The sequence below is a fragment of the Carcharhinus amblyrhynchos genome, chromosome 7 (genome assembly GCF_965287045.1).
Source record: "Carcharhinus amblyrhynchos chromosome 7, sCarAmb.v2.hapA, whole genome shotgun sequence".
NCBI lineage: Eukaryota > Metazoa > Chordata > Chondrichthyes > Carcharhiniformes > Carcharhinidae > Carcharhinus > Carcharhinus amblyrhynchos.
In genome coordinates, this window is record NC_137330.1 from 23793678 (window position 1) to 23817468 (window position 23791).

Below are 23791 nucleotides of genomic sequence, written 5' to 3' on the forward strand. Positions count from 1 at the left end.
TTGCCCTCCTGATTTCTCTCTTAACTCTACTCCTCCACCCCCTGTACTCTTCAAGAGATTCACTTGATCCCAGATGCCTATGCACATCATGTGCCTCTTTCTTCTTCTTGACCAGGGTCTCAATATCCCGAGTCATCCAGAGTTCCTGGCTTCTGCCAGCGTTAATCTTCACTCTAAGAGAAATGTGTTTACCCTGAACCCTGGTTAACACACTTTTGAAAGCCTGCCACTTACCAGACGTCCCTTTGCCTTTCCACAGACTCGCCCAATTAACTTTTGAAAGTTCCTGCCTGATACCATCAAAATTGGCCTTGCCCCAATTTAGAACTTTAACTTTTGGGACAGACCTATCATTCTCCATTGCTATCTTCAAACTATTAGAATCATGGTCACTGATCCCAAAGTAATCCCTCACTAACACTTCTGTCACCTGCCCTTCCTTATTTCCCAAGAAGAAGTCAAGTTTTGTCCCCTCCTTGGTCAGGTCATCCATATACAGAATGAGAAATTCCTCCTGAATACACTCAACAAATTTCTCTCCATCCAACCCTCTAATGCTATGGCTCAATGTTGAGAAAATTAAAATCTCTGACTATTACCACCCTATTTTTCTTGGATCTGTCTGTAATCTCCTTAAATGTTTACTCCTCAATTTCCCCCTGACTATTTGGGGGCCTATAGTCCAACCCTATCAAAGTGATTTCCCCCTTCTTATTTCTCAGTTCTACCCATATAGACTCAGTGGCCAAACCCTCGGATATATCCCCTCTCGGTACGGCCGTGATGCTTTTCCTAATCGAAAGTGCAACTCGCCCTCCTCTCTTACCTCCTGTTCTTATCTTTCCTATAGCATCTGTACCCTGGAACATCGAGCTGCCAGTCCTGTCCCTCCCTTAGCCATGTTTCAGTAATTGCTATAATATCCCAGTCCCACGTACCCATCAATGCCCTGAGTTCATCTGTCTTGCCCGTCAGGCCTCTTGCATCGAAATAAATGCAGTTTAATCTGGACTTCCCTTGCTCTCTGTCTTGCTTTTGCCTGATCTGTCTGGTACTAAGATTACTGACTAATTAATGTTCTCTCTTTAACTTACGTACTGTCCTCAAACTCCTCTTCTTTCTCCCTATTGTTTTGGATCGCACCCCCCACCCCCCTGCCAAACTAGTTTAAACCCTCCTGAATGACTCGAGCAAATCTCCCCGCCAGGATGTTAGTCCCCCTCCAGTTCCAATGTAACCCATTCCTCTTGAACAGATCAGCCCTTCCCTAGCAAAGATCCCAATGACCCAAAAACCTAAATCCCTGCCCCCTGCACCAGCTCTCAAGCCACACATTCATCTGCCTAATCCTCCTATTCCTACTCTCACAAGCACATGGCATCAGTAGTACTCCTGAAATTACAACCTTCGAGGTCCTGTACGTTAGCCTTCTGCCTAACTCTCTATATTCACATTTCAGGACCTCGTCCCTTTTCCTACCGATGCCTGCTGTGATTCTCTCATCTGTTTTTTTACCTTCCCCTTGCCCCCTTTCCACCTCACTGATGGCAGACATTTCAGCTATCCCTGATCAATGTGGACGGAGAGCTCAGAAAGAATGACAAACAAGTAACAAAAGAGTAACTGGCCACCCGATCTTTGACATCTCCCTCTCAAAGCAAAAAACCTTACTTTTCTGGGTGTTTGAGTTCATGCTTGCTGATTTTGGACGTAGCTGCTTTAACACAGTGTTCACTGGAAAACAAGTGCAGCTGCCAACAGTTGTTTGTGGTATTGACATTGTAGGATGGGGTCTTTTGGTGGAGAAAGAGAAATGTGGAAGGCAATGGAATCTCAATAACAACATTATCCTGGCTGGAGGGTTTGGGAAGGTGGGGGTAGATGAAATGTGGGAAATGTAGGAAAATGGGGATGAGGAAAATATAACAAGCAAAGTGGATAATGGTGATCATCTAATCAAGCTAATAAATTACTGCTAATCCCATGTGACCTCATTTTCTGAATTAACCTTTTGTGCAGCACCTTATCAAATGCCTTTCGGAAGTCCCGTTATATTGCATCTACATGGTCGCCATTATCCACTTTGCTTGTTGCATTTTGGAAGAACTCTAGCAAATTTGTCAAACATGATTTGCTCTTCATAAAACTATTCTGACTCTGATGGATAGCGTTTTGACTTTCCAAATGTCCTGAAACTGTTTCCTTGATAATTGATTCTAACACATCCCCAACAACAGATGTTAAACTAACTGGTCTGTAATTTCCCACATTTTGCCTCCCTCCCTTTTTGAATAAGGGTGTTACATTAGCATTTTTCCAATCAGCTGGAACCTTTCCTGTGTCCAGAGAATTTTGGGATATTATAACAAATGAATCCACAATCTCTTCCTCTAATACCCTAGGACCGAGGCTATCAGGCCTGAAGGCCTTGTCTGCCCTCAATCCCAATAATTTGCTGTACCTTTTCCCTATCAATGTTGATTGCTCTAACTTTTACCTTTTTATTACCTCTAACTTGCTCGTTCCGATAGGAATGGTACTGGTGTCCTCCACCGTCAAAACTGAGGCAAATTATTGAATGTTCCCCTTCGTAACTCTCCAGTTTCATCTTCCAAGGAGCCAACACTCACTTTTGCGACTCTCTTCCCTTTTATTTACTTATATAAACTTTTGCTATCCTGTTTGATATTTTGTGCTAGTTTTCTTTCGTAATTTACCTTGACTCTTTTTATCCTTTTTTAGTGTCCCTTTGTTTATGTTTGAAAGTTTCCCAATCTTTCAGCCTGCCACTGGCCTTTGCAATATGATATACCTTGGATTTTGTCTTTATATTGTCCTTGATCTCCTTGCTTAGCTATGTTTTTTTTTTACCTCCCTTACCATCTTTCTTCCTCATTGGGATATATTTTAGTTGTGAGGAATTGAGTATCTCCTTAAACAACTGCCATTGCTCACCCACTGTCCTATCTGTTAGCCTTCCTGTCCCTCTACTCGGGCCAAATCCGTCCGCATGCCTATGTAATTTCCTTTGTTTAATTCCAGAAAGCTAGGGTGGGACTCCGTTTCTCACCCCCAAACTGAATTTTGAATTCAATCATACTCCCGAGAAGATCCTCAACTATAAGATCATCAAATAATCCCTCCTTATTATACAATACCAAATCCAGAGTAACCTGCTGCCTGATTGTTTCTTGGAACAGTATGTTGAGGATCCAGCCTCTAATACATTCGATGAACTCTCCCTCCAGGCTACCCTTGCTAATTTGATTCTCCCAAACTCTGTGCATGTTAAAATCAGTAAAAAGTCTGACAACACCAGGTTTTAGTCCAACCTATTTATTTGATAATATACTCACAAGCTTTCGAGGGGACTGCCTCTTCGTCAGGTGAATGGAGAGTTCTGGCCTCAGACAGAGCATATAAAGCACAGACAGTTTAGAGATTACTGATTAAAATGCGAATCCTTACACCTAACCTGCTGTTCAAGACCTGAAGTGGCTGATAATGTGAGTGGAAGGAGCACTGATCACAGTTTAAAGAGATGTGTATTGTCTCCAGACAGTACAGTAAGTGAGGTTTTGCAAACCCAGGCAAGTCACGGGGGTTACAGATAGTGCGACATGAACCCAAGATCCCTGTTGAGACCGTCCTCATGTGTGCGGAACTTGGCTATCAGTCTCTGTTCAGCGACTCTGCGCTGTCGTGTGTCGTGAAGGCCGCCTTGGAGAATGCTTACCCGAAGGTCAGAGGCTGAATGCCCGTGACCACTGAAGTGTTCGCCAACAGGAAGGGAACAGTCTTGCCTGGTGACTGTCGAGCGATGTTCATTCATCCGTTGTCGTAGCGTCTGCATGGTCTCCCCAATGTATCATGCTTCGGGATGTCCCGAAGCATGGTACATTGGGGAGACCATGCAGACGCTACGACAACGGATGAATGAACATCGCTCGACAGTCACCAGGCAAGACTGTTCCCTTCCTGTTGGCGAACACTTCAGTGGTCACGGGCATTCAGCCTCTGACCTTCGGGTAAGCATTCTCCAAGGCGGCCTTCACGACACACGACAGCGCAGAGTCGCTGAACAGAGACTGATAGCCAAGTTCCGCACACATGAGGACGGTCTCAACAGGGATCTTGGGTTCATGTCGCACTATCTGTAACCCCCGTGACTTGCCTGGGTTTGCAAAACCTCACTTACTGTACTGTCTGGAGACAATACACATCTCTTTAAACTGTGATCAGTGCTCCTTCCACTCACATTATCAGCCACTTCAGATCTTGAACAGCAGGTTAGGTGTAAGGATTCGCATTTTAATCAGTAATCTCTAAACTGTCTGTGCTTTATATGCTCTGTCTGAGGCCAGAACTCTCCATTCACCTGACGAAGAGGCAGTCCCTGCGAAAGCTTGTGAGTATATTATCAAATAAATAGGTTGGACTAAAACCTGGTGTTGTCAGACTTTTTACTGTGTTTACGCCAGTCCAACGCCGGCACACCCACATCATGTTAAAATCAACATGATTATTGCCGTGCCTTTCTTGCAAGCCCCCAACACTTCTTGGTTTACATTGTGCCCAACTGCGGAACTCCTACCAAGTTCTGCTTCCCTTTACTTTTTGTTATTTCTACCCAGATTGTTTCCACATCTCGATCTCCTGTGCTTATGTCATTTCTCATGACAGTACTGGTCCCTCTCTTCAACCACAACCATAGGGATCACATCCACCATTCAAGTGAGAAAAATCCCTGACTCATTTGCAAAACATATTCCAAGTGTCTTCAATATTTCCTACAACACTCGGGTCAAATTTATAGTTCTACCTCTTCACTATGTCAGGTTCTTGAACGGATTTCTTGTTTCACAAATGGAGCTTTCATCTCCTGGCGTATTTATGAGGAGCATTGGGAAATTATTTGTAGTGGATAATGAAAAGGACAGAGGGTGCTCGAGAATGAACTCTATCTGGAATCTGGCGGATCAAATCTTTTCAAGTATGCAGAAGTAAATTTTGGTTAATAACAAGCCGAAGAAGTAAAATTTCTGTGCACTTGTGTTGCTAAATCGAGATTTCAGTTTTCAACATGAAACATTTTTAAAAAGTCTCGGCACTACACCAAGTATAACTTATCCTGGCTTTGCTGGGAATTAGAAGAGAGACTGCAATATAATGAAACACCATAAGTTAACATGATACCACCCAGTCTCCTGCTGGGATAATCTCTCTTGAGCTGTGCGCTGAAAAGTTAATGCTTTGGAAAACTATAGCTGGACAGTAATTGGTACGACTAACTGACTTAAAATTACTATTTTCTCTTGAAATGGATGCAAAAGCAAAGGACCAAGTGTGAAATAAGAACAGAAAAGTGCTTAAGAGGAGAAAGAGACATCTCTCCCTTTTGATGAATAAATCCCACATCCCTTGGATCCTTTTCTCCAGGAGCACAATGGAATTGTAATGTGAACCAATTTATCTTGCTTGCTTTAATGGGTTATTCACACACTTGTAGTATAATGCTGTGCGATTAACAAAATGCAAACATTGAGAATGTTTATTAAGCCCAAGGTGCGCTGAGGTTACTGTATGAAACAATTGGATATTTACCAAAAGTTTTCCAGCACAGTGTCAGCCTTGAGGCAACAACTCGTTTAAAGAGGGAGTTCTTCTAAGGATAAGGCAACAGATCAAATTTGGAAGGAAGTGTACATTTAAAGGCAAGAGAATACATTTAAACTGGACTGAATTTTACACAGGGGATAGGATCCTCTCTCCCACACCCCTGAGCAATGTAAATGTCAGGGGTTAGCTCGCCTGGACTTGGCCTTCACCTTGCAAAAATATTACAGCTCTTGGGCCTTAAATTGGCTTTGGGCAAGACTTCGGCCCCATCTGAGAGAGTGAGAGGAAGTCCCACTTTCTGAAAGTTGCTATCCAATCAAACGGATGAGACCATTGTCCACTGCTAGGACCAGGGAGCATCTTCTGAAGAGGAGTAGTGAGGTCTCCAAGGGAAGCCATGATCTTGCTAGGGTGAGGCCTGGCTGGAAAATTCCAGTAAGGGTGGGTGGTGGTGGTGTATAGGGCAGTGGCAGTGAAGGTGTGCGTGGGATGCAGAAGGAAAAAGTAGTTCAGACCAGACCACTGTGTTCTTAATTTCCCTTCTACCTATTTTTTTCCTTCTGGGGAGGTAACCTTTACATAGGTTCCAGCTATTACAAAAATTAGCAGGGGGGCTGGGGGCAGGAAAACTCCAAAAGTGAAATAAATAGATATCCGTTTTTAAAACAGGATATAAGCTCTATCTACAACTGTGAAGATTGTTTCAGGCCCAGATCGGTTTGATAGCTGGCAAGGCGGGGATGCTGCCACATTTATTTATTAGTGTCACAAATAGGCTTACAGTAACACTGAAATGAAGCTGCTGTGAAAATCCCCAAGTTGCCATATTCCAGCGATTGTTTATCAGTCTCTAAATTATAGACGTTTGATATACCAGCTGCATATGCCTAACTCCTTGTTTGGTGCATGTGTAGTCATCTCACTTAACACAATATGATTTGCCATATATCATTTATTTTATTTACTTTACTTGCTCAAAGGATATGGGCATAGCATTTATTGACTTTTTGCCCTTAAGAAGGTGGTGAACTGCCTTTTTGAACTATGGTGTAAATATGTCCACTGTTCTGTTAGGGAGGTAGTTCCAGGAGTTTATAACTTGGAGGAGAAATTGCAGGTGCTGGTGTTTCAAAACGCTTGTTGCTCTTCTCCTTCAAGTGAAAAGAGATGATGGACGTAGAGAGTGCTGTCAAAAGAGGTTTGATGAGTTGCAAGAGTGCTGTTTGTAGATGGTACACACTGCTGCCGCTATGTGTCAGTGGTGAAGGAATAGCATGTTTAAGATGGTGAATGGTGTGCCAATCAAGCAGACTGCTTTGTCCTGAACTGTGTTGCGCCTCGAGCATTACTGGGGCTACCACATCCAGGTAAATGGAAAGTATTCCATCACACTCCTGACAGCTGCCTTGTAGATGGTAGGCGAGCTCTGGGGAGTCAGGAGATGAGTTAATTCCAAGCTTCTGACTTCTACAGGTAGCTGCCGCATTTATTGGTTGGTCCAGTTACGTTTTTGGTGAATGGTGACCCTCAAGATTTGGATGATGAGTGCTGTCGAAATGGGAATACTGTTGAACGTCAAGAGGAAACGGTTTGCTTCTTTCTTGTTGGAGATGGTCATTGCTTGGTATTTGAGAATTGCGATTGCCACATGAGCCCAAATTCAAATGTTGTTTGGATCTTGCTGCATGTGGGGGTGGACTGCTTCAGGATTTGAGGAATTATAAATAGGACAAATGCCATGGAATCATCAGCAAACATCTCCATATCTGATCTTATGATGGAAGGAAGGTCATTTGATGAAGAGTTGAAGGTGATTGGACCTAGCACACTACCCTGAGAAAATCCTATGGAGATGTCCTGCAGCTGAGACGATTGGTCTCCAACAACTGCAACCTTCTTCCTTCTTTCTGAGTAAATCCTCTAACAGTGAAGAGTTTTCTTCCCAATTCGCATTGATTTCAATTTTGCTCGAATTTTCCGATGTCACAGTTGGTCAAATGCTGCCTTGATGTCAAGAGCATTTTCACCTCGCCTGGAAATTCAGCTCCTTTTTCTATGTTTGGTTCAAGTTTGCAATAAAGTCCGGAGCCAAATGCTTTTGAAAGATCCAGTGGACAAATATCAATGCACAACAGTTAAAAGAGGCAGTCCAATTTGGAGTCAGTTTTCTGCAAGATCCCATAGCGATGTGACCAAGTATTGCACTGGATAGCAAATGTGGATCCTGATGTAAAGCTGGATGCATAAAGAATGCATCAAGCACAGTTGTATTTATCTTTGTCCCAAGCATTGTTCTTTTCTTCGATAGATGTCCTGAGAAAAATATTCCACCTACAGGTGAAAGAGAGACTGGATTTTCAAAGCCGGACGTGGGTGGAACTGGAGAAGGAAGGCCCTGAGTTGCCTACTGCTGGTTAGCACTCTCTCTCGTCCTTGAGTCATTTTCAAAAACGCCAGGTCAGCGGAGAAATGACTCCCAACTGCAAGCAATAGGCAGTCTAGCCATGTCACTAAGGGACTTAAAATTGTCCAGGCATCTTGCGAATGCCCCACTGAGGCTGAAACAAGGGGGAGGCGTTTAACACATATTAAATGGCAGTGCTCCAGGGACATTTCAAACACACCCCATGCTACTGATGGATAGATTGCCATAGCTGTGCCAACTATCCACTGTGTGGAGGGATTCTCACTCCACAACGATGATCTATTTTGATGATGGGTGATCTATTTTGTAATAATTTTAAAAATACTGCGTGAATGCCTGCGAGCTCGAGGGCCTCCCAGTTGGACCTGCACATCATGAGACAGACTGCTGTCCTTAGTTAGATAGTGAGTGCACCCTCTGGTGATTAATTGGCCATCCCCTCCAAAAGCATGTTGGGTGACGGTGTCTGATTCAGTGCGGGGCTTGGAACCTGTAACTTCTCTCAACATAGGATTTCTGGCTCCAAAGGAAAATCCAACCTAGCGCTTGGAACCAAGATACGATTGATTTGAAATAAAAGTGGTACAAGGCAAAAAATGTAGTTTCAAGTAATAAAAATGAAAGCAATAAAATGCAAATAAAACAATAAGATGGCATATTGCCAAGTCAGCCTAATCACATGTTAGTGTGGTTGCAAATGGACGAGCCACACTGTTCACAGGACAATGGTGAGATGGCGGCAAGATCCAGCATGGGAGCCACTGAATAATTGTTTAAAGTTGCAAGCAGGCTTGCGATGATCACCAGCACAGTCAAACAGTAACGTTTCAGTTCACGCAAATGTCAGCTGCTGTGAATTGAGAGGAAGCACCGAACATTTGTCTGATTCTGTGATTCGTGCTCTGAGTCTGCGAAAATATTCTTAAATCTTTCAAAGTCTGATATACTTTTGCTTCTATCCCGTTTATTTTCTTTCAAACAGACAGAACAATAAACAATTCCTTTGTAAATTTGATTCTTCAGAAGAGAGTATGAGGAGGGCAAGGTTCAAACTTTGATTGAAGGTCTAAAGCACACAAGAAAATATAAGCCTCACATCTATCAACAAGCAACTTCAGCATGACTTGGCATTGATTACATCAACTTAACCTGCAGCTTTAAAGTAAAGCGCATGTCACACTGTCAGATACTTGTGACATTTAAAATATTGCTCAAACTACCCTCACCTCCAATAAAATGCGCAACACATTTTAAATATTCAGCAGTCAACAAAGATAGCCACAGAAAACATGCACACAATTCATAAGATACAGGAGCAGAATTAGGCCATTCAGCTCATCGAGTCCAATCCGCCATTCGATCATGGCTGATACGCCTCTCATCCCCATTTCCCTGCCTTCTCCCCATCATCCTTCAATCCATTGTCAACTATAAGAAGGGCAAAGTCACTGTGGTTCTGGGTAACCATAGGCTGCTCTCACTATAAGGGCAAGAATTGACTAGTGGCAATTTAACCTGAAGGTTAAATACCCTCAGCTGGTAAAGGAATTGAACCCACACTGTTAGTGTCGTTCTGCATCACAAACCAGCCATCCAGCCAACTGAGCCACAATTGCTGGATAAATATAGTGCAATATCATTTATTATTTAAACCTATAATTTCTATTGAAAAAATATGAGTTTCATGCAGTATTTAATAGGAGAATAATGACACCAAGCTTTGCAGCTATTATTACATACTTACTTGCTGTCATTATATCAAATTTATTCTAATGAAACCAAACTAAATTGTGTGCTAATGAGATCCACTGGGTACTTAAGTTGCTATGAATAACTTCCTTCAATATCAGCTTGTTTAATAACTGCAAAACTCAATGGCAAGATGCAATCAGACAAAATGTGCTAATTGCATTCAAAGAAGTTGTTCATTTTCAGACAGCAATGTTTTGTCACGTATCACCTCAATTAAACAAAAATACTGGACAGCTCTCAGCTTTACATTTTTCCCCCTGGCATCAGGTTTACAGATGTCATTGTTGCGGGAACAGGTTATTTTTCCCTTGGGATGAGCAGAGCAGCTATAAGGAAGATGTGGTGCTTGGAAATATGGTGAGGGGGAAGCAAGAGACTGAGAGAATGCTTCCTAAAGAAATCAGAGCATCCATTCCATTAAACTGGCTTGCACCCATCTTGGCCAGAATGTCTGTTGGGTTCCACATACAGCCTATGGACACTTAGCTTATTAGTATCCAGGTTCCTGGGATTTTATTGTGAGAACCATGGAAATACTGGGAGGCCAAACCACTCTACTGGCCCCATTTCCATCAAGCATCTTCAACAGTTGCAACTCAGCCACCTCCCATTCAAATTCCCCATAACTTTGTTCCAAACTCCCCTCACTATGGAAATCTCATTACACCAGTATTACCTATAAAGATGCTTACTCTTTACCACAGAAGTGCGTTTGTTTTTATTCATTCTGCAGCACTACAGCTGAGCCAGCATTTATTACCACTCTGCACTTCAGAGGCAGTTTAGAGTCAACCACACTGCTGTGGATCTGGAGTCACATGTAGGCCAGACCAGCTAAGGAGGGCAGAAATCCTTCCCTAAAGAACATGAGTGAACCAGATGGGTTTTTAAGACAATCGGCAATGGTTTCACAGTCATTAGTAGATTCTTAATTCCAGATTTTTAATGAGTTCAAATTTCACCATCTGCCATTGTAGGATTTGAACCCGGTTCGTCAGACCTTGCTCTGCGTCTCTGGATCACTGGTCCAGTGTCAATACCAGTGCCTCCTCATTGAATTTCCATAACCCACATCACTCATTGGTACTCAAACTGTAAACATTGACAATTCCATGTCAATTTGTTCCCAATTTTATCAGGAACTGTTGAGATTACCTCAAACTCAAATCATGTGACTCGAGAACCAGCAAGAAAGGCTGTCAGGGATTCATACTATGTTCCTGAAGTGGCTGAATAAGAGCTACCCCCCATTGTGCTTCCAAGTCTATGAAAAGCTCTGGCAATATTGCAAGGTGTAAAAACGTGCAACATGACAACAAAATTCAATGACCCGATGCAAAAAAAGTGTCGTACTGTAAGGAGTCAAAATGTACCATGACATATACATAACTAAAATCCAATTGGTTTAAAATGTTATAAATCACATAACAAAACACTAACCTTCTTGGTATATGTCAGCACAAAAGCTATGCTCTACTTACTTTTGTATTCCAAGTGGTAGCCAGCTGCTGCCACGCTTATATCAGAATGGAAGTGTAGGTAGAGCTGATTGGAGGTGCTGTTCAACAAGGCAGGAACTGTGGTACCTGAAAAGAAATGAAAATCTTCTTTCAATCCAACAATATTATAAAGAATTACATCTTACTTGGCTCCTTCCATAAAAAGAGCTGTACTGATAATTCAAAATTATTGAGAGTCACTCAACCGATCATATTCCTTATCTCTTTTTAGCAGCCAAGTTCCCAATACTAGCAACAGAATAGGACAGACTGTTTTTTTTTAATAGATTGAGGAATAAATGGGGAAAACATTGCACCCTTGTCCTCTATTTTATGACATTTCGTTGCTGGTGACTTTAGTAGATAATGCTCACTATCCTTGTATGTCAACTTCACACCAAGGGAGGGTCGGGGGCGGGGGGAGAGTTTGTGCTCCCATTTTAGGTATTGTGTGTTCAGTGGCAGGAATAGGATTTCCCACTCTGATTTTTCCCACCAATGACAAAATGGGAATCCTGACGTTGACCATCGGAAACCACTTAAATGTAATAATCTGGCATTCACAGCTGTTAACCCACCCCATCCACCGTGGGATTGTCCATTCAAATCGGCATGAGGACACACCCATGTGAATTACAACACGTATCTCACAGCGTGTAGCAGACAGGCAGAACCCACCAGGGGAATTCAGGGAAGAGGATCATGCCTGGGCAGTGACAAGGGGCGGTTGGTGTTTCTTTGGGGGAGGAGGACTGTTCCATGCAGAGTGGAAGCGTTCTGTTGGGGGTGGTGTTGCTGGGGAAGGGTGAATGTTTGATCAGGAGGGAGGTTTCTATTCTTTTGGGGGCCTTTTACAACTGAAATTGCTAGCAGGGCAGGCTCACTTCAGAACAACATGGTGGGAAAAGCCACCTTTGGGACTGGTGGCTTCCTTGTTTTTCCTGCCGGTTGCACTACTCCAACTATTTTTGAGGTGGATAAATGCTGTCTGCGTTTATGAAATTTGTTTTGCCTAGGTTGAGGTGGAAAGATTTCCTTTTGTTCCATTATCCTCTGTCCAGTCACAATGCACCCTTCCCCGCCCATGCCATGTTAGGGAATAAATAAATAACATTTTTAATCAGAACATATAAAATCAAAAACTGATGTTATCCAGGGTTTAAGGTAAATGAGGTTGGTTTGTTTCAAATACTTCAAGTTGCCATTTCCTTTACAATTAGTTGAGCAAACAGCTGGAGTATAATACCAGCGCAGAAAGAGAATGGTAGCACCCTAAAAATGGCGGGCAATGAACTAGTGCCCCTATCACTACTGTGGTCATGCCTTCAGATGAGGGGCCAAATTGGCCTGGTGAGTCAGATGATAACATGATTTAAAATGCAAGTTAGGGTTGTTATGACCAATGTAAGACCCCGATTGTTATCTTTAGTCTGACACGGACAGAATGCGGGGTGTGCATTCTCCAGCCAGCGCTGGGTGGCAACCTAGCTGAAGAACAGCCCAAAGGTGAGTTATTTGTAAGGGCTAACAGGAAGGAGAAGGACTTCAGGGGCTTCAAAACACAGCTTGCCACCACTACTCTCTTCATTTGGTTTACCTGACATAATGGAGGCAATTTCATGAGGTACCAATCAAATTGAGAGAGTTAAGTGGACAACTGAAAGCTCTATGTGTCTGGAAAAGATTTCCAGCAAGGCTGCATAAAATGCTCCTGTTGCAATCAGTCAAGAGGAAGAATGAATAACATTATTTCTTTTGATTAAAACAACGCAAAGATATATGTGATGATTGTCCCTTTAAGGGCAACACAGCAGAGTAAGGGTCACATGGCCTGGGTGACTAATCAAGACTGAGTGTGTGGAAACACCCCATGGTGAGAAAGTCCCCTCAGTAGAGGCATTTTGAGAGCTAGCTACAGCCATGAGGCTGCTGTACAATTCTTATGAATAAATACCTTTTATGTTCACTAATAAAAGTGCATCTTGACATTAGTGGTATTAATTTTTTACCTGAGAAACTCCCAAGCCTTGGCGCAGTTGCATCTCCACCGTCATATATCTCCAAGGAGTCCCAGTTATGTTCTGTGGCAAAGGTTATCACTTGAATCTATTCAATAAAATCAGTATTTAATTGCAATAAAATTCAATGTTATGCATAGTGTCATTAGATCACTGCAGTTAAGTCTGACTAAGTATATTGGGCAAAATGATAAATAATCTTGCACGCTGCAAATCAAATTGTGGGCAGGATTTTCCAGCCTTTCCTACCAGCAGCATCTTCCATCCTGTGACCCCCTGTGGCCAGATACCTTGCAGTGGGGCGGGTGATTCATACAGAATGCCACAGATCTCGGCGGGACCAAATGATCCTGCAAGCAGCCAATGATGCAATGCTTCTGGTGCCAAAAAAACACATCCCTTGGAGAGGGATGGTTGGAAAATCCTGTCCCGTTACTTTATTTGCAGCAGTTGGAAGGACTTCCTTCTCTGTCATTACTAAACCTGGGGCGCAATCTTCTGGCTTTTCACTTTGGCAGGAACTTTTGGTCCAGCTAATAGCACACCCATATCATTTGTTTCCCCACAGCGCAGGGCAGAATCAATGGAAATCTCAGTGACAGCAGCAGGACCAGAAGATCCTGCCGCCTGCTAACGGTGTGCCGCCTCCCACTGCCAAGAAAAACACCACCGGGATGACAGAGAAACCCTGAAATAGTTACAGATTGCCTACAGGTCAGGGATATATTTTACACATGATTGATTAATCTTATTGTTACAATAATATTGGCCAGTGCAGCTATGTTGTCACCCTAACATTTATATTTGATAAAATAAAAAAAGCTACAGCTCAACCATCACATTCCAAGTCATGCAATTCTATAAAGTATTACTTTTATAATTCAGATCCAACTTTGCTTTTGTCAGTTTACTTCTCTAATTAAAATCAACAGATCTAAAGCTAATAAGAAGAAAGGAATGATATCACCATGCTATCTGAAAGGAGTGTCAAATTAGATAGGTGGCTGCAGCGTCTCGCGAACTTAAATAGTAAGGTGTTCTTTCTGCATATAAACAACTTGCCTGAATACCTGCTCCCTCGGTTACCGTGATTTTCCACACACAGTTCAAGCTGTTACCATATGGCTCTGGGTAGCCTGGCGAGAGGATGGTGCCTCTTCTTTCCGTCAGATTTCCGTGGCAAGGTACTGAAAAAAAAGAAGAGCTCTGAAGATGATGCCTTTACACTTCACTGCTGATGAATCGAAGTGTTGCTGCCTACATTTTGAAGAGCTGAGCTTGGAAACGTAGACAGTGCATGGTCAAAATTACAATGGAAGTGGGACATCCATCCACTCATCGGGCCCAATATGGCCAACCTCCAAACATAAACACACAGTACCACCAGACATTTGCTTCAGAACCAGTACAACCAGGTTACCGTGCCCTGCAAATGAAATTTGGAAGAGCACTTTCACTATTTTTAGAAAAACAATTTGGCTGTTGATCTGTTCTGAAGTCACCTTATTAGAGAGCCCCAAATTCAAATATCTATTAGCAATTCTTGCTTTAATTGCCATTTGAATGTAGCACAGAGGCGTCTATATTAAAACAAAAGTTCAAACTGGGCATCAGGAACTTGCTTCATTCAAGGGGACAATATTACTCACAAATACACATCAGACCTGGGTTCAGCTGCACCCAAGTCTGGAGGCATGACAAGTGTGCTCCACTGTAGTAACTCAAGAATATTGAGCAAAATTGCTTTCAAACTCTCTTGAGTAAGAACTCAAACAAGTATCTTACCAAACAATGCTAGAGTGTTGTTTCCAGCAAGAAAATCAGTGTGTTCCTCTCCAGAGAAACTCCTTGGTTTCCTCTCCAGAGAAACATGCCAATTTTCCTTCCAGATCTGCCTAAATTTCAAGGGGGTGTGTTTCATGCCATCATGGAGGACCTCAACATGCCAGCAAAACCCTACTGTACTGGGATCAGAGCGTCATTTTTAAAGGGTGCACTGAAGTTAAGAGAAATAAACCTCCCCTCCAGCTCACTATAGAGATCTTAGGGATTCTTCTCCCCAACTCTGATTGGAGTCAGCACTTATCTTCCCCACCCCCCCCCACTTCCTCTCAATCATTCACCCCCTGATTATTGCTCCTTCCTTTCCATTCCTCCAAATCATTGACTCTCTTCCTCACCCGATCATCAGCCCCTTCCCCCACCCACAGGCAAGGCTGGCACCCATCCAATCCGACCCCTCCTCCTCATTCCCAAATGGTCATCACCCAGCATCCCCTGCTTCTCCATCCACTCCCAGCCCACAAACAAATGTGACTGAAACACCATCTCCCCCCACTCCATGAGATTCCCACTGGGGGCCACCCCTTCGCAAAGACTGAAACTGTCAGGTTGGCTTGGGCATAGTGCCACCATGGCACTTCCAACCTGCGCCAAGAGGCATTGTCTGAGGGCATTGCCAGGCCAATGCCTGGCCATGTCCCTCTCCCCCCAACCTCCAGGGAGATCCCCAAGACAGGTTCACGTCTAGGTAATCCTGTTGCAAACGGTGGCGTGGTGTCACGCTGTTGTCTGCTGAATATCCAGTGAGGGGAAGGGGGTGGAAGTCCCAGAGACAATGCTTGCTAATGATATGCAAATCTATTAAAGTGAGCTTCCTGGATCCCGTGACATGTTTCATGCTACTCTGCAGACAAAGGGATTGGAAAATTGAACTTGGATATTCGCCAGCGCAAATCACGCTTTCTGAGTCTCTCTGGGCTTTGAGCGGGCTACTATTTCCGAAGACGGAGAGCGCAGGCTCAAATCACCCCCACTGAACTAGAAAAAGGAAGATAGACTCGGTAAAATTTACATATTTTAACTTGGTAAAATGGAAACAATCTCCAACCAGTCACTAGTTAAAACACGCTCAGACTACCCAGCAAACTCCTGTGGTAATTAAACAAAACTCAAAGTCATTGTGATTCCACTGAATTCGACCCACTGAATTGCATCAATGATATTCTCATGGCTCTGTGGCCTAGGGACCACTGTACTCTGCATAGTATTTGATCAGTTGGTTTTTTTCTTGTGCTGGTGTCAGGCAGAATCTGTTTCACACCTGGAGCTCCTTGGAGCTCTTGGAGGAATTAGGGATGGGCAATAAATGCTCTTTTTGTCTGCAAAACTCACAATCCATGGACAATTCAATAAAAACTAAAAATTTCTGAGCAGAAGGTGCTGGAAGATCAGAAAGGATCAGCAATACATATATAAAAATCAGAACTGTTAATCATACTATCTCTTATTTTTCCCCTCACACATGCTGACTGAGTTTCCAAGCATTTGCAGTTGTTTTCCAATTTTATTTAAAGTTTCCAGTCCTGGCAGGTTTCTGTTTTCTGATCTATTTTGCCTCAATCCTATTTATATATTGATTCGATTTTGTGCACACAAACTTTTTCTTTCTTCCAATAGTATTCAATAGGACAATTGTTCCCAATTCTTACAATTATACCACCCACAAATATCTGAATTAAGCAGAGATAGATTTTATTTTTAGAACTAGAAACAAATTTGAAACGTACCACTTAATCATTAAATAAAATGAAACAGACCATTTAATCACTTGAGGTTAGATTTGTACATGTTTTCTTGAGGTCTGTCTGAGATAAACTAAGTGAGTAAGAAAAAACTATGATAGATGGAATTCAAAGTGGTGAAATGTGAAATATCCAATTTAGATCCGAGAAAGACAAATCGAAATACTTTCTGCATGGAGAGAGGCTCAGAAATGTAGAAGAGCAATGCAATTTAGATGCCCTTGCACATAAAAAGATACTACACCGTTATAAACAAACAAAAATCAGAAAGACCAATGGAGTTTTGGGTTTCCTCTCCCTTGAACTGGAACACAAAATGTTGGAAGTTATACTTCAATACTAAAAACAGAAAACACTGGATAAAATCAGCAGGTCTGACAGAAGTTGTAGAGAGAAACAGAGTTAAAGTTTCAAGTCCAAATGCCCATTTGACAGAGCTCCAAAAGAGTTTCCATTAATGCGGTAAAAGCAAATTACTGCGGATGCTGGAATTTGAAACATTAATGTGGTTTATACTTTCTCGAGTTTAGAAGATTGGAAGGTGTAATCATATCGAACAGTTCCCAACTTACTCCATTACCAGCTCACAGGGGTATGCTGTCTGTTCAAACTCAACAGATACAGGGTGACCAACATCAGTAATATCACTCACTTGTCTGAATGTACCAGAGCATGACTTGTTCCCAAACATCCTCTAAAATCTGCTCCTTCACCTTGTCGACCGATGCCAAATTTCAATCTGTGTGGCTGGATAAGATGGGGTCCGTATACCAAGCGTTCTGCTTTATTTTTCAAACACATCAAATCACACCCAATGCAGCACAAACAATGGGCCTGAATTTGGCAGCAACGTGAGCTCACCATTATTGAAGCTTATGTGACGTAACAGCTTCAAACTCACTTAAGCTGAACCATCATGACCTTTGCAAAATAACTTTTTTTTTACTGCGTGCCTCAACATTGCTGTGAAGTTATTGGATTCCTCTGATATTTCTGAACTGAACCCACCACAGATAATTTGAGTGGTTAGCACTGCTGCATCGCAGCACTAGGTACCTGAGTTCAATTTCGGCCTTGGGTGACGATTTGGAGTTCTCCATGTCTGCATTGGTTTCCTCCAGGTGCTTCGATTTCCTCCCACAGTCCAAAGATGAGCAGGTGGCCATTCTAAATTGACCCTGAGGGCAAGAATTTACCATTGCGTTGCACCTGCTTTTGGACACGAAAACTTGGCAAATTTTGGTGTGAGGCAAGTAGTGTGACCTGCGCCTGCCTCCACACTGATTCCCCCTCAAGAACATAAGAACCTAAGAAATAGGAGCAGGACTCGGCCATCTAGCCCTTCGAGCCGGCCCCGCCATTCAATAAGATCATGGCTGATCTGAAGTGGCTCAGTTCCACTTTCCCGCTTTCTCCCCAAAACCCTTAATCCCCTTGTCTGTCAAAAACCTATCTACCCATGTCTTAAATATACAGGCAGAGAATTCCAGAGATTCACCACCCTTTGAGTGAAAAATGGTTGCAATCAGGACCATGACAAAAACAGGCAATGACAGCCAGTTAAATGCATTTGCATCCGCTGCCCCTCTGCTTGAGATCTCTGGTGAGGGATGGAGGGACCCAGGGCAGTCTGCTGCCACTCTGCCTGTGATCAGTGAGGGTGATAGGGTGTCCGCTGCCAACCTGCCCGAGATCAGTGGAGGGGAAGGGGGTTTCACTGCCACTCTGTTTGAGATCAGTGAATGGGAGGGGGAGGTCCATTGTCACTCTGCTCTGCTTGAGATCAGTGAAGGGGAAGACGTGGGTCTGCTGTCATTCTGCCTGAGTAAAAAGTCTGACAACACCAGGTTTTAGCCCAACCGATTTATTTGATAGTAAACCCAAACTATCAAATAATTTGGTTGGACTAAAACCTGGTGTTGTCAGACTTTTTACAGTGTTTACCCCAGTCCAACGCCGGCACGGGGGGGTGGGGGGGGGTCCATTACCATTCTGCTTGAGAGCAGTGAGGGCGAAAGAGTTCCATTGCCACTCTACTTGAGATCAGTGGGAGGAAAAGGGGAAAAGGCCTGTGATGGATCTGGGTGACAGAGGGAGTGAGGGGGATAAGGAGATCAGTAATGTTGGGGAGGGTGGGGCAATGTCTGTGGGGTCCAGGGGGAGGCATTATCCAGCCTGGGAGGGATGTGGCAGGGGAGTGGCATTCTATCAGTCTTTTTTTGCGCATGGCAGTTGGAGCTGCAGGGTTTTGGGCACATTTAGTCCCACCCACAGGCTTTTGAAGCATGATTCGGACTCATTGATGTTTTTGCAGGCAGAGTGTATATGGGGGCACCTCTGACTGGGTCTGAAAGTTGGATCTGAAATACTCCCAGATTGAAGTCCGCCCAGCGCTTAGAATCAAAATGGTAAAATAGGGCCCTGAGAGTCAGGGGTTTAGCAGGATAAATACTTGGGGTTATGGGGATAGGGCTTGGGTGGGATTGTTGTGGTGCAAGTTCGATGGTTCAATGGCTTCCTTCTGCACTGTAGGGGTTCGATTCTATGATTTCTATGTTTTGAGGTTTATAATTTCAAGTGTCATCTTAACAATGTGATAAATGTTTATTGCTGCTAACCAACATCTCTAACACTGGAAATTAAATAATACAACCAAGCAGCTTCGTTCATTCAGATGTGATATTTTCAGGGAGATTTTAAAAATGCAAATTTTGTCTTTGGCTGCGATTTCCGTATCTACCGATCCCACCAAAGTCAATGGCTATTCCCTTCGCCCACCAGCTATGCAGCCACAGAACCTGCCATGGGAGGGTCATCTTAGACAGGACAGCAAGGTCCCACTGGTGGGAAGGGCCAGAAAATCCCACCCTTGATTTCTTTTTCTTATTTTCCCTTTTTACTTCTTTTCTCTCAAGCTAACCGATTCCTCGCTTCATTTCAATATTTGATTTGACATTGAATTCAGCTCCTTTAACTCACCTTCTGTCTTCATCCTTCCACAGTTTATTTCCTAATCTTTAAATCACACAGGTTAAGAACATATCTTTGTTTACTCAAGTCTCAAACATCCAATGATTTTGGGAGCTAAAGGGTGCAGGGGCAAGTTTGATGGCAGGTGCTGTTAAATACCATGCTGTAGCAACGTACAACTTTTTTCTTAGCTTTTGTCAACCACCATCAAAATAAAAAATATTAAGTATGGTCAATGACTCAAGTATGCAAATTCTTCATCCAGTTTATTGCTATATTGCAATTTGTGAATATATTTTATCCATGGAGTCTAGAATTTTATTGTGTTATAAGACACATGCACTGCTATAATATCAGTTCATCTCCTGTGGTGTTGGATGTGGGCATTTGGAAACAAACATAGTCTTTACTTGAAAGAAGATTAGAGGTTGGGTAATAATTGGATTACAACAAGCAGATATAATTTATTTGCCATAGTTTCATTTATTTTATTCACCCCATTTTAATAGCAATGGAAAATGAGAATTTGGGATGCAGAAAAATACAATTGGTTGGGGAATGTGTGTGAAGATACTGTGCCTTAAAGGCATATATTTATGTCATGTTTCTTGTGTAGGATCATTTTTAGCAATCTGTTCTATTATCAGAGCCACTTTGTCTGTATCCAACAGCCCATGTTGTTACAGCAACGGTATATTTGGTCTAATTTGTTGGTATGTCTATTTTTAATCTGGACTAATGTAGGGTGGTTAGTTCAGTGTTCTCCCCTGGGATTTTTCAGAGAGAGGCTTGATAAGGTTGATTGACAAATAAGGTCATGTGACTGAGCAGGGGTAGGCTCACAGACAGAAACCCAGCTCAGTTGCTGCTTGTTATCTGGAGAGAGAAGAATTTGCTCTGTCTCCCACTTGAAATTGGAGACTGAGAGCTACAAGAAAATAGCAGGTGTTTCTCTGAAGTTCTGTTGTTTGAAGATATCTTCTTCTCTCTGGAGACAGCTGTATGAGAGTCAGAAGGCAGGTGTCTGTCTGGATCTCTGTCCACAGGGGTTAAAGGCTGGAAATGTAGCACCCACATGAACATAGCTTTTTTTGGGCAAACTGACTCTGAAGAAGGACATATATCTGTAAGGATATTGCTTAAATTGGAACTATAGTGATAGTTGTTAAGAATTGTACCTCATCACGTTTAGGTATTTCAACGGGTAAAAGTGACACTAACTCTTTTTGTTATGTTCTAACTGTCTTATTAAATAAAGTTTGTTTTAATAACAGCTTCCTCGTGGATTAATAGAATCACACCTGGAGCGAAACACCTTATGCTTTCACTAATGCCAAAATCAAATAAACTTGGGGTCTAGGCTACCTTGATAAAATACCGCAGAATTTCTGATCTGGTCCCTGTCACTGGATATAATAGGGTGAGCAGCTTTCCAGAGGGTCCTGTAAGATACAGTGGTTGTGTGCTTGCATTGTGACTCGAATAAGAGATGGATGTCACGGTGGCACACAACAATAGAAATTCCTTCTTGTCAAAAGCCGAAACAATCAATTTTTTTTATAAAGTCCAATTTCTGGAAGGCAACAGCTCCAAAAGCCTAACACCCAAATTGACAATGCACCTCTCAAAAGAGCCAATGCCAGGTGAATGAATAAATGTCTCAATTACCCTGCCATATTTTGCACAGATCTGACTTTTGAATAGCCCCAGATACAGCATCTCTTTCTCAGCCTTGTTCACTGGGCAGTCTTGTAATGCAAAATGTGTCTAGTTTCCACTGTAAACTGTACCGGTATCTGAGACATTCATAAAGACTGTGAGTAACACCCTTGGGTATCAGTCTTTGCCTAGTGTTAGTATGACTAACTCTGAGCCAGAAGGTTGTGGGTTCAAGCTCCACTTTGGAATCTCAAAAACATAATCTAGACTGACATTTCATCAATTTTTTTTGTTATATTCTAACTGTATTGTTAGATAACATTTCTTTTAATAACAGCTTCCCAGTGGATTAATAGAATCACACCTGGAGCGAAACACCTTGTCTTGCACTACATGAGGAAGTGCTGCATTGATAGATGTAATGAGATGTTAAATTGAGACTTCTTCTGCCCTCTTCAGTCAATGTAAAGGATCTCATGGCACTATTTAAACAAAGTCAGCTCAATGAGCACCACTAAAACAGATTATTTGGTCATTTTGTCATTGCTGTCAACTGAGCCTGTACACAATTGGCTGCTGCACTTCCTTACATTACATCAGCGACTAAATTTCAAAATGTACTTTACAGGCTGTCCTGAGGTCACAAATAGAGTTATGTAACTGCATTTTGTTCCTTTGTTTTAAATTTCAACAAAAAGTAACAACACAAAACAGGAGGGCAAATCAAGATAAAGAGATGCAAGGATTAGCATAGCAGATAACAATGAGAACAGTGGGATGAGAAAGAGAGATACAGATAAGAGGGAAAGCCACCATGAAAACTTAGAAAGAAAAGTCCTTTAACATATAAAAAGGTACATGATGAGCAACAAAACAGGAATGGGAGACAGAAAAGGAGGAGAGGAAGAGGCATGGACACTATAAATACAGTTGAAAGGGAGAGCAGCAAGCATAAAGAGAAATAGGTCTGAGTAAGAATTACCAGAGAACAGTATAAATGTGAGGAACGAAAAGGAGATGAAAGATCAAGGACAAAGGAATGAAAGAAGTAAAATATATCGTAGGATCTAACAGCATGGAAGAAGTCACTCTTTGCAAGAGCTGTGTGTGTGAATCTGGGCCCACACTACCCTTAAACCACAACGTATTTGTCTGTTTGTGGGATCATCACACAATGAGTGAAACTCAGCTTTCAACAGGAGCAATGTGAAGCAGGCCTAAGGCAAGGATGAGGAACTGAAGATCTGTATGAATGTCATTTATCTATGTCCTGATGGTTGGGGAGATGTTGGCCTCACTACAGAGTTTATAGCAATCAAGTGTTTGGGAGAAACTGTGGAACATATATAAATAATGAAGAGAGATGAGAGGTACTAAGTGCATCTTTCTGGCTCTGTGTTGTTAATCTGATATCTTGTATTTACAGTGATACAATGCATGGAATGTAGAGATCAAAGGCAGAATTAATATAAGACTTTTGAATCAACCATTGCAAGTTATAATCATATTGAACTGTGCAGTGCAATGGACCTGAGCCCTGTTGGTGAATCATGTGATAGGAATTCATTGAAGAACCTGATTTTGTATCATTAAAACAGATGTCTGTGTACTTCATGTTTAAAGTAACAAAATGAATTGGAATAAGAAAACAGTACAAACACAGTGCAATTTAGTCTCATATTTCCATTCTTTCCACACTGCCTTACTATAGATTTTCGAGTGCCTTTTGAAAGCTCCTTTGGAAACTGCTTTCACCACCCTTTTCAGATAGTCCATTCCCCATCCTCTGTGAGTAAAATATTCTGATTTCCCTTTCACATCTTTGAATCTATGACCTCTGATTATTTACTCATTTAGCAGGGGAAACAGTTTCTCTATACTTGCTGGATCAATACCCTTCAAAATTACAAATATGTTGGTTACGGCTGCACTTAACCTTCTCTTTTTAAGGATGCCAGCTTCTCCAATCTCACCACATAACTAAACTGGCTCATTGACAATATTTAAAGAACAGGCACCGGCATTGGGTCCAACTTGTCTGTACTATTGTTCAACAGAAGCTCAAACCTATCCCCTCTTATCAAATCCCAATCAACATATTCTTTGTTTGTTAATGTAACTTCCCTTAAATTCACTGATGATAGCCACCTCAAAGGATCCTTGTGGTAGCGAACATAATATCCTAACTACTCTGAGTAAATAAGCTTTTCTTGAGTTCCCTTTTGGAATGAAACTGACCTTCTTCTACTTAGGGCCCGATTTTAC

The 23791-nt window shown here is 42.3% G+C and overlaps 1 protein-coding gene across 1 annotated transcript in view; it reads right to left on the minus strand.

The window, feature by feature from the left end:
- LOC145345358 (CUB and sushi domain-containing protein 1-like) overlaps window positions 1–23791 on the minus strand; it is a 1850124-nt gene that overhangs the window by 291482 nt on the left and 1534851 nt on the right. The window contains exons 34-36 of the mRNA XM_080193174.1: window positions 14376–14500; window positions 13305–13401; window positions 11278–11382 (exon numbers count right to left, since the gene is read on the minus strand). Of these exons, the coding sequence (XP_080049300.1) occupies window positions 11278–11382; window positions 13305–13401; window positions 14376–14500 (327 nt within the window). The remainder of the gene's footprint in view (window positions 1–11277; window positions 11383–13304; window positions 13402–14375; window positions 14501–23791) is intronic.